The 15,830-nt window shown below is 37.4% G+C and overlaps 2 protein-coding genes across 9 annotated transcripts in view; both read right to left on the reverse strand.

The window, feature by feature from the left end:
• LOC128860989 (neurocalcin homolog) overlaps window positions 1-15,830 on the reverse strand; it is a 57,563-nt gene that overhangs the window by 17,828 nt on the left and 23,905 nt on the right. The gene's annotated exons all lie outside the window — the stretch shown is intronic.
• The window catches only part of LOC128860991 (neuronal calcium sensor 2), a 50,229-nt gene that overhangs the window by 10,495 nt on the left and 23,904 nt on the right, over window positions 1-15,830 (reverse strand). For 2 of the 5 annotated variants that reach the window (XM_054098823.1, XM_054098822.1), the window contains exons 2-3: window positions 14,027-14,149; window positions 13,669-13,812 (exon numbers count right to left, since the gene is read on the reverse strand). The exons of 2 other annotated variants lie outside the window; for them this stretch is intronic. In XM_054098823.1, the coding sequence (XP_053954798.1) occupies window positions 13,669-13,812; window positions 14,027-14,137 (255 nt within the window). In that variant the 5' untranslated portion in view covers window positions 14,138-14,149. Of the gene's footprint in view, window positions 1-7,858; window positions 7,951-13,668; window positions 13,813-14,026; window positions 14,150-15,830 lie in introns of those variants that run through there. One more of the 5 variants, XM_054098824.1, reaches the window with a different exon arrangement.

The raw sequence follows: 15,830 nt of genomic DNA on the forward strand, positions 1-15,830 counted from the left end.
TTCTTAATGATATGCAGGAAATTGGGCACATCCAAGCCTACGCAGACGATGTGTGCGTATTAATCTCAGGACGATCACTTGAAATTATATGCAATAAAATGCAGGTAGCTCTAAATAAGATTGAGTATTGGTGCGAATTGCATGGTTTTTCGGTGAATCCTACAAAAAGTACCTTAGTGATTTTCACTAGGACATGCAATATGGAAGGCCTCTTACTACCCACATTGAAAGGGGTAACACTGCAACTGTCTTCTGATGTTAAATATTTAGGAGTAATCCTAGATAGTAAACTTACCTGGAAGAAGCACGTCGAGCAGAAGGTCTCTCGAACACTAAAAGCCTTCTGGCAGTGTAAGAGAACCTTTGGCAAGACATAGGGTCTAAGACCGGCGATAGTACACTGGCTGTGCATCACCCTGATTATACCCATTATTACATACGCCTCTGTAGTATGGTAATACCCCTAAACAGGCTACAGAGAAATGTGTGCTTGGGTATCACAGGTGCCATGAGTACGAATGGTGATGCCCTTAATGCCATTCTGAACTTGCAACCTCTAGATCTTCAAATTCGAAAGGAAGCAATGAAGGCGGCGTACAGGCTCAAGTTAAACGGAGTCTGGGGAAATGAAGTAAGCACTGGCCACTGTCAGATATACCGCCAGTTGTCGGAGCGGTGCACACTGTTCTCGATGCCGGTGGACAATCGGGTGCCTGTCGTTGGCTTCGGTAGGAATTATGATGTTTTGATCTCAGATAGAGATCAATGGTTAAGTCCAATGAACCTATTAATGGGATATCAGCACACTTTCTACACCGACGGATCCAAAACCACTGATGGAAGCGGATCTGGATGGTACTTAGACGAAGACACTAAGTACTCCTATGCCACAGGACAGATGGCCACGGTATTCCTTACGGAAGTCTATGCCATCTTGAATGTCGCGTACTGGCTAATTGAGAAAAAGTGGCGGGGCAACAGTATTCGAATTTGTAATGACAGTCAAGCTGTCGGGGAATGTAAGACAAAACTGAACAATGTTGCAAAATACAACAGTTAGTCTTATTTGGGTGCCTGGACATTGTGGTATTACAGGGAACGGGTTAGCTGATAAATTGGCAAATGAATTATCTTTAAATTTGTTCATGCTCATTTTATTATTGTGTTAATTGTTAGAACAGGTAGACGTGAAATCATTATTGGCGTGTAATTATGTATATTAAAATATGAGTAATAAAATGGTAAAACGAACTCACACACCTCGTATCATATCACCGCGAAAAAAACAGGCCAACATGATGTGTTCAAAACAATTAAAGCTTTTTTTCTGTTTCCTTTTATCTTTTTTATATTTTTTTTTTATATCGCTTTTCATTTTTTTTAATATATTTATTTTTTATTATTATTTTTTTTTTGCTTTTTTTTTTATATTTTTTATACAATACTATGAAAACCAAGGCGCATTAATCATATAGTATCAGTATCAGCTGATTTGATAGTTTTCTATTTATTTGATCACTAAGTAGTAAACTTCTATTTGAGTTACTCTAAATTGTCAATCTTTGTTCATAGCTTAAATTTAAGGGACCAAAAGCAAAAACGGAATCATTATTCGTGTTATTTTTGCTCTACTGCTACTACCAAACATGAGCTTTGAAGAACGCTAAATACTTCCATAAAATTGGATTCTGTTGTTAATTTTCATACTGGCCGTCTTCAATTTGCCATTACTCTGCTCGCTTTGGGCGCGGCTCGCTTGACGAAAAGTTTGCATGCAAAGGCAACGACAAGGTTATCAAGCGAGAATCGCCTCTAGTGGGTATGGTTACTCCTCATAAAACTGGTATAACTCACAGTATTCAAGTAACAGGTCTGGTCTTAAAATAACGGCTCGCAAGCCTAGTTTAGATAAAAACATTTGAATATAAAATTTTTTAAATATAAATATTGACTACTTGTATACAATTTTAAGGCCCCACTAATTACTTCCTCTTTTTTATTTGTCTCTATGGCATGCCCAACACTCTCGGCCGCTATCGATGGTGACCACTATGTCAAATATATTCGTATCTTCAAATCGACTTGTCTTAACTTAGCATTTTCTGCCTGTATAAGTTATCATAAGTTAATTCCCACGGCTGCCTTTCTCACCTAGACATCGCGTCAGCGGGTTTTATGCGAACGGATATTAATGAAATAGGAATATTTCATAAACAAGTGCAGAACACATGAAATAGGAATATTTCGTAAACAAGTGCAGAACACGGTTGCCAGCACACTTTGCGGTATCAGCGAAGTATCGACATTTGACACCGCTTAAAGTCACTACACCAACGACGCTACAGTTCTGCTAACGTCATAACTTGCCGGCGCTGCTCGACGTCGTAGGTTAAGTGGTAGCATAGTAAGAAATGAATTGTAAGTCCCTAAGATAGGCTCAACACCGAAAGCTGACCAAGACGGCAGCTGGGAAAATGAAATAAAAGTATATTAATTTTAAAAACGAATAACTGGCGTCCAACGTGGGGCCGCGCGCGATATTGAAGTGATTAAAAAATAAAGTGAAGTAACAAAGCAAACCAAAGAACGTTGTTAACTTAACTTAAATCAATAAACGGTGGAAACCTAAGGTCTACAACATACTAAAGGAATCAACGATATTAAGGAATCAGCGGTAAAAGAAGGCAAATCAACGAACGGCGGTAACCTGAAGCCAGCAGCTTACAGTTTATTGAAGTCATAAGTCATTTTTGAATCATAAAACACTAAATTCTAAGGATGATGAGGTGAGTGAAGTGCTGAATATAAATTTAGTAAAAAGTGCAAACTGAAAATTACTTGAAAATTGAGAATAAATAAATAAAAAAAAAAAAACATACACTTTCTTGCGAAAATTATACCAAAATCTGGTGAATGTTAGATGAGCGAGGCATTAGAAGACCTCTTTAGGAATTTAAATTTAACAAGTAGAGAAGCCACAATGAACGCGGAACAAGTCAGTGAGGTAGTGAAAACGGAGGTTAGGAGAGCACTAAGTGAACAAAAAATAGAGTTTGATAGAAAGCTACTTGCTTTACAAAATCAGGTAACAATAAACAAGCCGAAGGTAGAGAAGTATAATAGGGTAACAATTAACCCTTTGACAAACTGCGACATTACGCTAGACGCAATAAAATCCCTTCCGGAATTTTTTGGACTTCAGGGCACTTATGTGTCTTGGCGCGAAGCCGCACATAACGCATATGAATTGTTTAGAAGGTACAATGGTAGTGAACGCCACTACCAAGCCGTCACCATTATCAGAAATAAAGTACGGGGTGCTGCCGACGCAATACTTTCCTCTTTTAACACAGTGCTCAACTTTAGTGCCATAATCTCCCGACTTGACTTCACCTACGCGGACAAACGTCCGATATATTTGATAGAACAGGAACTGTCCACATTAAGACAGGGCCCAATGTCATGTTTAGAGTTCTACGACGAAGTGGAAAAGAAGCTAACCTTATTAGCAAACAAGACGATAATGTCTTACGAAAGTGGTGTGGCAGACACCATTAATGAAAAATATAGGGCGGATGCGCTCAGGGTGTTTATTTGAGGGTTAAGGAAACCCTTATGTGATATCCTGTTTGCATCTAGGCCGTCAGACCTCCCGTCAGCCTTAGCTCTGGCACAGGAAGTAGATGCTAATAACGAACGATACGCTTTCGCGATGAATTTCGCAAATAGATTTCAAGAGAAACCAATCGGGAGTCAGAATCCTGTTAACTCTAGGTCACCTAACCTTGAACATGGTGTGGGCCACAAGAATCCGCATTATTCAGTAGGTAAACAACAGAATAAGCATGTCAGTCGCCCACAGAATTACGGAAATACCCAGAAACCATTTACCAATGGTAATTACTCAAGCCAAAGACGCGTGGAACCTATGGAAGTAGATCCTTCCATATCTCAATTTAAAAATACAGCTAGTAATCCCAGTCAAGAACAATACGGTAGGCCACAGGGGAACATACAAAAACGCGCGGCGAACTCGGGACGATACACAGGACCTAAAATGCAGCGCGTAAACCATCTCACCGATGTGTGGGAGTCGCAGAACGAATCCACATACAATAACGAAGCGGAGCAGATGACAGAAAATATAGAAACCGATGAGGTTAATTTTTTAGGGCAAAATCCCTCCTTCCTTGGATTTCAAGGACACTAGGAGGGAAAGAGATCAAGTTCCTTGTCGACACTGGGGCGTCCAGGAGCTACATCAAGCCCCTCCCGGGACTGAAAGGAATAAAGCAGGTGGAAAACCCATTTGCGGTAAAGTCTATCCACGGCGTTACCCTCATTAGACGAAAATGCAACCTTAAAATTTTTGGAGTAGTAGCAGAATTTTTCCTACTGCCCAACTTAACGTCATTTGATGGTGTTATTGGTTTAGACCTACTCAACAGGGTACACGCCTCTATCGACTTAAAAATGAACGTAATTACACACGATTTTGGTAAAGAGACTATTTTATTCGTATCTAGCGAAGATATTAGTCACCTACAACTGCAAGCGAAGAACGTCCCGCAAAATCTAAAAGAAACATTTTCTGAACTGATAAGTAGTATAAATGGAGTGTTCGCAGACCCTAACGAGGCACTACCATATAATACAAATGTAGTGGCGACAATTCGCACTACAAGCGAAGACCCGGTCTATTCGAGACTGTACCCTTACCCACTAGGTGTTTCGGACTTCGTAAATAAAGAAATTCAAGAACTTCTGGCAAATGGCATTATCAGACCATCCAGGTCACCTTATAATAACCCTATTTGGGTAGTAAAAAAGAAAGGCCTCGACGAAAACGGGCAAGAAAAAAAACGACTAGTTATAGATTTTCGGAAGCTTAATGAAAAAACAATTAGCGATAAATACCCGATCCCGGATATCTCAGGGATCCTATCGAATCTAGGGGGGAGTAAATTTTTTTCCACCCTTGATCTTAAATCTGGTTTCCACCAGATAAACCTGTCAGAAAAAGACAGAGAGAAAACGGCTTTCTCCGTAAAAAATGGAAAATATGAATTTTGCAGGATGCCATTCGGTTTAAAGAATGTTCCTAGCATTTTCCAGAGGGCTATAGACGACGTTTTAAGGGAGCATATAGGAAGCAAATGTTTCGTCTACATGGATGACGTTATTGTATTTTCAAAGGACGAGGAGCAGCATTTAAAAGACATAGAAGCGATTTTAAGAAGCTTATTCGAGGCCAATATGAGAGTGTCAGCGGGAAAATCTCGATTCTTTAAAACAGAAGTCGAGTTTTTGGGATTCTTAGTAACTCAAAATGGAATCAAAACATGCCCGGATAAAGTAGATGCTATCCGAAATTTTCAGGAGCCCACCACTCTGAGGGGGCTAAGATCATTTTTGGGCTTAGCAGGATACTACCGCTGCTTTATAAAAGATTTCGCCAAAATAGCGAAACCACTTTCAAGTATAATGAGGGGTGAATATGGCCGAGTTACTGCGTCTCAGTCGAAGAAAATCAAAATTGATTTGACCGAAGAACAGAAAAAAGCCTTCACTACCCTAAGGGAAGTACTGGCATCGGAGGAGGTGACGTTAACCTACCCCGATTTCAGGAAACCGTTCGAACTCACTACCGATGCCTCCTCGCATGCAATAGGTGCTGTCCTATCGCAAGAAGGAAAACCTATAACTATGATCTCCCGCACTTTAGCCAGTTGCGAGGAACATTTCGCCACAAACGAAAGGGAGTTGTTAGCCATCGTTTGGGCACTTAAAACTCTTAAGAATTATCTATATGGCGTGACGAATCTCACCGTTCACACAGATCACCAACCGCTCACTTTCGCGGTTTCAGATAGAAATCCAAACTCAAAAATAAAGAGATGGAAAGCATTCATAGACGAATGCAACGCAAAGCTTATCTACAAACCAGGCAAGGAGAATGTAGTCGCAGATGCATTGTCTAGGCAACACATAAATGCCTTGGATAATATGAGCACTGAAACGATTCACAGCGAGGAATCGTCGACTAACACAATTGAAAGAACGGAAAAGCCGGTTAACTGCTACCGCAACCAGATAGTGGTAGAAGAAGGAATCGAACCGGGGAAGAGAACGTTCATTATTTTCGGGAAAAAAACCCGACATTTAGTCACATTTAAAAATAAAGAAGATTTGATTAACCTCCTGAAGGAGGCGGTAAAAGCGGATGTAGTCAACGCAATATATTGCGACCTACACACACTGGCCTTATTTCAAGACGAATTGGTCGGACTTTTTCCAACAACCAAATTCAGGCATACTGAAAAATATGTTAACGATATATCCGACCCAAATGAACAAGAAGAAATAATCGCGGCTGAGCATAATCGAGCGCATCGAGCGGCCCAGGAGAATACGAAACAAATATTAGAAGACTATTTCTTTCCAAAAATGGAAAAAAAAGCTAAACAATTTGCGGCCAACTGTCGCACATGCTCTAGGGCGAAGTACAGTCGCCATCCACAAAAGCAACCCATTGCACAGACGCCCATCCCCACATATTGTGGAGAGATACTCCACATCGACATATTTTCAACGGGCTCTAAATATTTTCTGACCTGCATTGATAAATTTTCGAAGTTCGCTATAGTGCAGACTTTAAGGTCTAGAACAATAGTTGATGTGAAGCCGCAACTTCTTCAAATACTTAATATGTTTGCGGGTACAAAAACCGTATACTGTGACAACGAAAAGTCACTAAATTCTCATAGCATCAAATCCACAATAAAAAATCACTTCAATATCGACATCGCGAACGCCCCACCCCTCCATAGTACATCGAACGGCCAGGTAGAGCGATTCCATAGCACCCTGATGGAAATATCGCGATGCCTTAAACTCGATACCAACATGGACGATATCGAGGAAATAATCCTTTTAGCCACAATAAAATACAATAGATCCATTCACACTGTGACTGCGATGAAACCTATCACTATTTTCCGTCCGGAAAAGGAGGACAAACGAATAACATCTTGTATAAAGAACGCACAGGATAAGGAATTAAGAACCCATAATAAGAATAGGCAGGATAGGGAGTTTGAAATAGGTGAAAAAGTACTGGTTAAGAATAACAGAAGACTAGGCAATAAACTCACACCTCTCTATACCGAAGAGGAGATTGAAAAAGATCTCGGCACTACGGTGCTCATAAGAGGGAGGAGGGTCCATAAGGACAACCTTCGTGGAAGTTGAACATTATTAGTCGCTAATAAGAACTAACTTATTACAGGATTGTTTTGGTACTGGTTATGGTACTATCAGCGTCGCTATCGGCAGGACGAATACTAGACTACACGAACGCAAAGTACATCCCAGTAACTGATGGGGACCTTATAATCTGGGAAAACTTCGGACACATCAAACATATTACTAACTTGACTCTATACGAACTGTTACGAGATGAAACGTCTAACGCTACTGACCATTTTCCGCGAACGCACATGAGGAAGTTAATAGACGCAGATATAAACCAAATAGACAGACTTTTACAGCTGATAAATACCCACCATAGGCAGGCAAGAAGTTTGAACGCACTCGGAACAATACTGAAATACATTACAGGTACTCCAGACCACGACGACTTTGACAGATTGACCAACACAGCAGAGCAAATAATCGACTCACAGGACAGACAGTTTACTATCAACACAGAGGTACAGAAGGAAATTAACAGCCTTACTACTACAGTAAATAAAATTTTAAAATCAGCAAAACAGAACGAAGTAGATACAGGTTATCTCTACGACATACTTACGGCAAGAAACAGGGCATTAATAACAGAATTAGACAATATAATCACCTCCATAGCTTTTGCGAAAATCGGGACTCTTAATCCCATTCTTTTGGATAGCTCGGAAATAAATTCAGTTATGAAAACACAGCACTTCACAAGCTTCAACGTAGCCGATATAGTACCTTTAACTAGAATTAAGATTGTTCAGTATAATAATGCAATATACTTTTTAATAAAATATCCTATACCTAAGTTTAGATGTAAGAAAACAATAATTTTCCCGGTAGCACGCGGCAATCAAATTCTACACCTGCAAGAACCTACCATAGCTACATGTCAGAACCACACGGTAGCCGTAAAGAACTGTAGCAACACAACTCCAGCATTCTGCTTAACATCATCAACCGAATCATGCGCGTTGCAACTAATGACGCACAATACCGCCAACTGCGGTACCACATTTAATAATCTCCCACCTATTACAACGATAGGCGACGGCTTGATTGTTATTAATGATCAAATTGCGATAATAGAAGAAAACGACGAAATCCCAGTTACAGTCAACGGGACTTACTTGGTGACCTTTGAGAAACAGGTGAAAGTCAACGGAACTTTATTTTATAACGAAAATTCCACAGCACCTTTGAAACCCGAAGTGCCATTGTCCCCAAATATCAACCTGACGCAGCACATAGAAATTTTAAGTGCCCCCTACCTTCACCACGTAAACCAACAGAACCTTCGACATATTAAACATCTGAAAGAAAGCATTGAACGCAGTAACATAACGAATTATGTTTGCATTGGAGCTTTGGTAATTATGGGATTACTCGCATACGCATTTCAGCGCGCAGTTGTAAACAGGAAGAAAATCTCCATAGCCAAGTCCGTCAAGGCGACAATTGAAAACACCACCACGAGGGCCGCGGACGCCCCTCACTTAGAAGGGGAGGAGTTATCATAAGTTAATTCCCACGGCTGCCTTTCTCACCTAGACATCGCGTCAGCGGGTTTTATGCGAACGGATATTAATGAAATAGGAATATTTCATAAACAAGTGCAGAACACATGAAATAGGAATATTTCGTAAACAAGTGCAGAACACGGTTGCCAGCACACTTTGCGGTATCAGCGAAGTATCGACATTTGACACCGCTTAAAGTCACTACACCAACGACGCTACAGTTCTGCTAACGTCATAACTTGCCGGCGCTGCTCGACGTCGTAGGTTAAGTGGTAGCATAGTAAGAAATGAATTGTAAGTCCCTAAGATAGGCTCAACACCGAAAGCTGACCAAGACGGCAGCTGGGAAAATGAAATAAAAGTATATTAATTTTAAAAACGAATAACTTATAACATTCAATTATCTCAATAGAAGTTGCGTTCAATTATAAAATTTTTCGATGTAAGATTAAACTTTACTGGTTTAAATACTTGCTTGAGTCAAATATAGTAACGTGTCCTAACAAAATCCTACAGATATAAATATATATACATATACAATATATATACGAAAACGTATTTATAAACCAATAAAATTGCGTATTTACAAAGTTTATAGTTTTTCTTAACAATAAGTTTCAGAGGTGGAATTCTATCAGAAAATAATGTACAAAATTTTGCTCCTTACATAAAATATAATGTAATCAGAGCACTTCCATTTATTCAACACATTGCAACTGTTCTAGCATGCGTGCGCTGGGTCCGCACTCGCATGCAAACACATCTAAGCAACGCCAATTTATACTCAGTTAATGGTACTTTTACGACTACGAATATAATGCCTTCACTTCTGATAGTACACACAGTGACTTACAAAAGCATTCATGGATACAACATTGCAATAAACTTAACTTGTTTTTAATTTCATACTCTGGAAGAATTTTTAGGGCACGAAAAAAATCGTTACTTGCAGCTATTGATACACAGGCTTAAATGTGCTTTTTACAAAAGTCACACACATTTACCGTTTTTTATGAAAATTTACGAATTTAAAGGCATTACTTTGAGTCGGTCACAATTGTGCGAAGAAGTGAAAAATATTTATGTAGTTATTAAAATAACTACAAGAATTATAAATAATTATATTACATTAAGAAAACAACCACTAGCTAAGGCTGTCGGCCTACCGATTTATAACGGAGCTTTGACTACGTTTGCAAAAATGTATCAAAATAGCAATAGCAAAATCACAAAAATTGCTTATGAGCGCGAAATTTCACCCAAAACTATTCTTATGGGTCGAGGCTGAATCAAAAGACGAATAATCAAAATGTTTTTCTGACTGGGAAAACGAAAGTAAGGGCAATAAAAATAAATATTGAGATTGCAGAAATGAAAGAAGACTACAATTGAAGATTAATTCAAATTTAGAAGATGCACTTTATGCTCAATTCAAAAGTGTCCAATAAAGAATGTGATAATGATATTGAATGATTTGCTGTATGCGAAGTTTAAATTACGGAATTTCAAATGATTAACAGATCTGTGCTACAGTTTCAATTTTGAAAAGTTTTGCAAATAATTTAAGTCATATCTTCTTGCCTTGGAGTTGTCAGAATGATAGGAATATATTAGACTTAAAAAACCAAAACAAGCTTTATAATAAAATACAAAAGTATGTAGTTGTAAACCGTGTCATTAAGAGACGTACATAAGTTGGACTATATACCTATATATAATATATATAAATGGCGCGGACACCCTTTTTGGGTGTTTTGCCGAGCTCCTCCTCGTATTTGTAGTGAGCACTTTGATGTTGTTCCACAAATGGAGGGACCTACAGTTTCAAGCCGACTCCGAACGGCAGATATTTTTATGAGGAGCTTTTTCATGGCAGAAATACACTCGAAGGTTAGCCATTGCCTGCCGAGGGCCGACAGCTATCAGATTTTTCTTTCTATCTAGATCTTTCTTTCTATTTTCTTAATTTTGGTGTTTTCACCGAGATTCATACATACATATTTAAAAATTAGCGCGTCAGCGCCCAACTTGAGGTTGTTATAATCGGCGCATAATCCTAAGATTAGGGTTTTGAACTACTCACGAAATATGTGGGCAACAGATTTGTGTACTTATTTGGAATCAGCAGTTTATGTTTTTAGATACATAAATAATTTTGAATCTTCCAAAGAACAATTTTATAAGCAGCTAAAGCCCTTCCAAAATATTAGAACTTAACGTATAGAAAATGCCAAGTTGCTTGAAATTTGTTTGCCAAATCTTCGTTTGTGTATATTAAAATGCTTATTTTCTAAAACACACAGTGTTTCGAGTATTTCCAGCATTCTGATCAAATGATTTTTTATATCCAGCATTCCAAAACAGGAAATGAAAGTATTCAGAAATCAACCAATGATTTAATTGCAACTGAAAAATATTTCAGCTGAATTTTCACGGAATTTTGCGTGAGATTTTAGTTAAGGTTTGAATTTTTGAATTTGAATGATTTTTTATAATCAAAAATTGTTTTGTTGCAATTGAAAAATATTTAATAAGGAAAGAATTCCTGAAAATATATTTCTATATAAAATTAATAAAATAAATGTTAAACTAAAAAATTTGTCTTGAAATTTTCTATGTGAAAATGGGATTTTCTTGATAAATTTACACCTTTGAAGAACGGAAACAACAAAAGTACACAAGCTTCATTTTAGTATATTCTAACAGCGTCATTGATATTTGTGCCCATAATTTTGAATCAAACTATGTTTACCGAAATTTGTATGTTCATACAGGACAACTTTTATGGCTTCAACTCGTTATTTGTGATGCTAGGACTCTGTCAACACTCTTGGTTTTCTCGATCTTCTCAATGTTCTTGTTGACTGTAGACGAAATACTAACAATTACAGGGTACGTGTACACACCGGGAAGATCAAAAGAGAATTCGCAAAGTTGAAGCAACAGAAGTCTCCCTGTATAAACGCGATCTAATAAAACTTGCCTAATATAAGAAAAGAGAGTTGGCAGTATTGCAAATATGTAGCAGGTTGTACCAGTTTTATGAGATACAGCCACACTCGCTAGTCGAACCCTACTCGATTACTTTGTTGTTGCCTTCACATGCAAAGTTTTGGTCAAGCGAGCGGACCTTATACAAAGACGAGACGGATCGTTCCTGCGACAGTCGGTTCTACGTTGCCAGAACGATCCGGATTTATATCCGTCCAAGAACTGTCATTATAGCAGCATACCCCATAAATAAAGATATGTAAGTTTGTTGGTGATTGAAAGTTTACATCTGAATTTGATTTTTAGGGTGGAGGGTTGGGAAGTCAAAGTTGTCATCCTTTTGCACATCCTTATGGTAAATCGTTATATGAAACTTTGCTGATATGTTCAGCAGTTCTATATAAAAAAACAAAGGTGAAGATTAATGCCTCTAACTCCTTAAAAGATGGGACGTTTTTCTTTTTTGTGGGAAAAGGGTAAAAAAAAAACTCATAACAGAGGGATTTAACGGGTTGAAATGTACCAAAAAAATGTGTCATAAAATTCTACTAGAAGTCGCTTAACAGATCAAAGCTCAAAATTCAGCGTAAACGCCAGAAATATTTACGTCAAAACGCAAAAAAGTTTTTTTTGTTTTTTAATTTCATTAACATGTATTGAAAAAAATGTATGTATGTATTAGTAAATTTTATACCATTTTAACATTATTTCTGGTGTTTAACCCTTTCGGTACACATTTATTTGACAGAAATTCTGCTTTTGAAGAACATTTCATTTTGTGGGCAAGTAAAAGCAGTATATTTTGTGTCAGAATTAATTTATTTCATATTATTTATGGTATAGATATACTCCCAGAATATACTTAGGTAGTTTTAGATAATTAATTAATACAAGACTTTCTTCAAAATTATCGCTATCACTTCGATAAAATATATAAAAATATATTCCCAAATAAGGTTCATCACAATACTGAAATTACTTGTTATGTTTCCACTAATACAAATTACTCTCAAATAAACAAGAATGAACTATTTAAATATTGCCTCCATTCTAATGACGTATCAGAACATCGTGTGCGAAATTAGCCAAATAGACTAAGCTGGGTTAGGATAGCTAAGTTGCTTGTTAAAGACAAGACATTGGGTGATACCTACATTTAGTTTCTATCCCCTAATTAAGTTGTTTAAACCACTTAGATTTTTTTAAGAAGATAACTGGTTTAAACAACTTAATTCCTCCAGTGGGACATTTTGCAAATTTCCCAGGTCTCAAAATTATAGCCAAAATAATTGGCTGACTTCTTTGAAGTGCCGGGCAGAGGAGGTGTTGTACCAATTCCTTCTTCATATCCACAACTCCTGCAGAAGTCGTTGTGTGGTACACCCATTCTACTGGCTAAGGTGCCAGTGATGCAATGACCTGTTATAGCACTTGTGAGGAGGCTGGTAGTTGATCTGTTGAAGCCAAGCAGACATTTTTTTGTTCTTTCATTTTGTTCTTTTAAGATTCAGTTTTGGCCAGAGCGCTTTCGAGATCCTGCAATTAATAATCAGAGACAACCTCATATTGGTTTCGCAGTGTACAGTGCACAATCAGTCTCTTCGGGGATGTGGCCAAATAAATGCATGACATTCTGATACGTCAAATATATCCAAAGTGTTAGGTTGAATTTTGAGCTTTGGTGTATTAAGAGGCTTATAATTCTTTATATTCTTATAAAATAATTCGGTATAAATTAAAAAAGGCCGATAATTACTTGTGTCCCCCAAGGAACACTGTGAGATAGTAGACTTTTTACTGCACGATTTTTTCACATGCATGCCACCAGGCGCAAAACACACATTTGTTCTTACTATTTCGTTCACTATAGAATTATATGTATAATAAAAGAAATTAAAGTAGATATATTTTTTTCACTTACCTTAAAATCAATATAACCATTTTTGTCCATGTCGAAGGTGCGAAAAACGTGATCACAAAACTCCTCGGCATTTCCAGATGGGAAGAACATTTTGTACATGTCCACGAATTTGGCCGGCGTCAAACGGCCATTGGGACAGTCTTGCTGCAGTAACCCCAAAGTGGAAACACGAAAATAATTGAGGTATGTAGTAGGTATGCATTGCGTGCAGATGATGTTGTTTTATCCAGCGTGGTTGTTGTTGTTGATTTGCATTATGTTCATGCAGGAGTACACGTATATACATATATGGTGGTATATTTTGTGGCGCATTAGTGTGTGTTAGGCAAAAAGTAATAAACATTTAATATGCAGTTACCTTGAATCCTTTATACCATTCTTTAATTGTGGCTTCATCGTAGCGTGTATGAGATTTCAAGAATTCCATATCCTCTTTTGTAAGACGGTCTTTACTACTTAAGCACCCCATTTCTTTTTCGAGCTAATTAAAAAGTATTACAGGTATATTGTATTTTTCACTTTTGACTTTTTACTCGAGCACAAATACTGCGTGTGTAGGTTTTACTTTAGTATTATTTTTAACTTTTTTTTGGTTTTTGTTATATGTAGTATTTATGTAAATTGTAGGCGGAGCGGTGTAACGGTATTGATGATAAATCTAGTATGTGGATAAAACCTGCTCCGCTAAGTTAGTGCTAAATTGCTAAGCGTTGTTAAGAAGCTGGTGGTGCTGCCGCTCCGGCTGTTGCTGATGCTAGTTTCACGCTTGCTATTTGTTGCCTTAAAACTTTTAGCTTTTTTGCTTTTTAATTTGTGCTTTACTACTTTTCGTATATGTATGTATATTTTTTACTTTAGAATTAAATTTTTTTTTTTGTTTTTTGTCGTTCTAACTTTACACACCGCGAGCAATCTTCTTCGCTTTTACTAAACTACATTGAATGGAAAACGACTTTGTGTCATTTAACTTCGTACAAATGCAATCATTTAAAATCGATAATATTTTTTCCATGTAGGCTATTCCATTATGAACTTCAAGGAATTGAATCAATGCAACAATTCGTAATCGCTCCAACGATACGTAAATCGATTCATTTCTATGCGAATAAGAAAAAACAATCGTGAAAATATAACTACAGTATATCTTTCTCTTCAACGCTTCTGTTTGGTTTTTGGATTACTCCTTTGTTTGTTTTTTGGGCGTTTTCAGTTGTAACTAATACAATATTTCCGTTTAGCTTCGCTTTATCTACTCGTCTAATTTAATTTAATTTAATATGATTGTATACAGTTGATATTTTTTGAAAATCTGTGTTGTGTATTGTATGAAAGTCGCTGCTACTAACAAAATGCAATAACCAGGCTAGGAGCGAACGGACGGACTTTTCGAGTTCGATAGTGTACATGCGCAGTAAGCGGGTCCTTTGAATGTATACACTGGCTCACTCGCTCGCTGGCAGGCTGGTTGGATAGCAGCAATGAAGGTTTCATTTTCAAATAAACTTCCGCGAATATGCTCGTACAAGTGTACTCACACACATACACACTCACACACGCACACATAGCCACTGTCACATCATGTTCTACACCCTACAGGAAAATTTTGAACTACTAAGCTGAATATCTTCACAACTAGCACTAAGTCAGTACATTCAGGGTGCTCCATTAGGACCGCCCAATCTAACATTTGGAAAAAACGCCGCTTATTCAAAAAGATTGTATACATGGAATTAATATACGTTTTTAATTATTATCTCTGAGGCCAGAATTGTTTTTTGTAAAGGACCTTTAAAATTTTAGGCATGATTAGTTAAGAAAAAGAAAACAACATAGAGCGAAAGCGGACTGTCGAGAAAAATGGAGGCATATTGAAGAGGAGGCAATGGTCCCCCCCGGACTGTAATGCCAAGATGAGTTAAGAAAATTATAAAAAGAATCAATAGAATAAAAATGTGGGTAACAGATATAAGAGAAAAATCTCTGGAATTGAAAATCATTGGTGTACACGAACGAATAGGTATAGAGGATATACTTTTAAAACTATCCCTGGACATCCTTAAAAACTTCCCACAAAAATATATAAAGAGGCTTTCAAAATAAAACATATACAAATGTCGATTATTTCAGATTAAACTATTTTTATTCAAAATAAGCTTTTTATT

This window comes from Anastrepha ludens, chromosome 4, assembly GCF_028408465.1.
Source record: "Anastrepha ludens isolate Willacy chromosome 4, idAnaLude1.1, whole genome shotgun sequence".
In the NCBI taxonomy this organism is placed as follows: domain Eukaryota; kingdom Metazoa; phylum Arthropoda; class Insecta; order Diptera; family Tephritidae; genus Anastrepha; species Anastrepha ludens.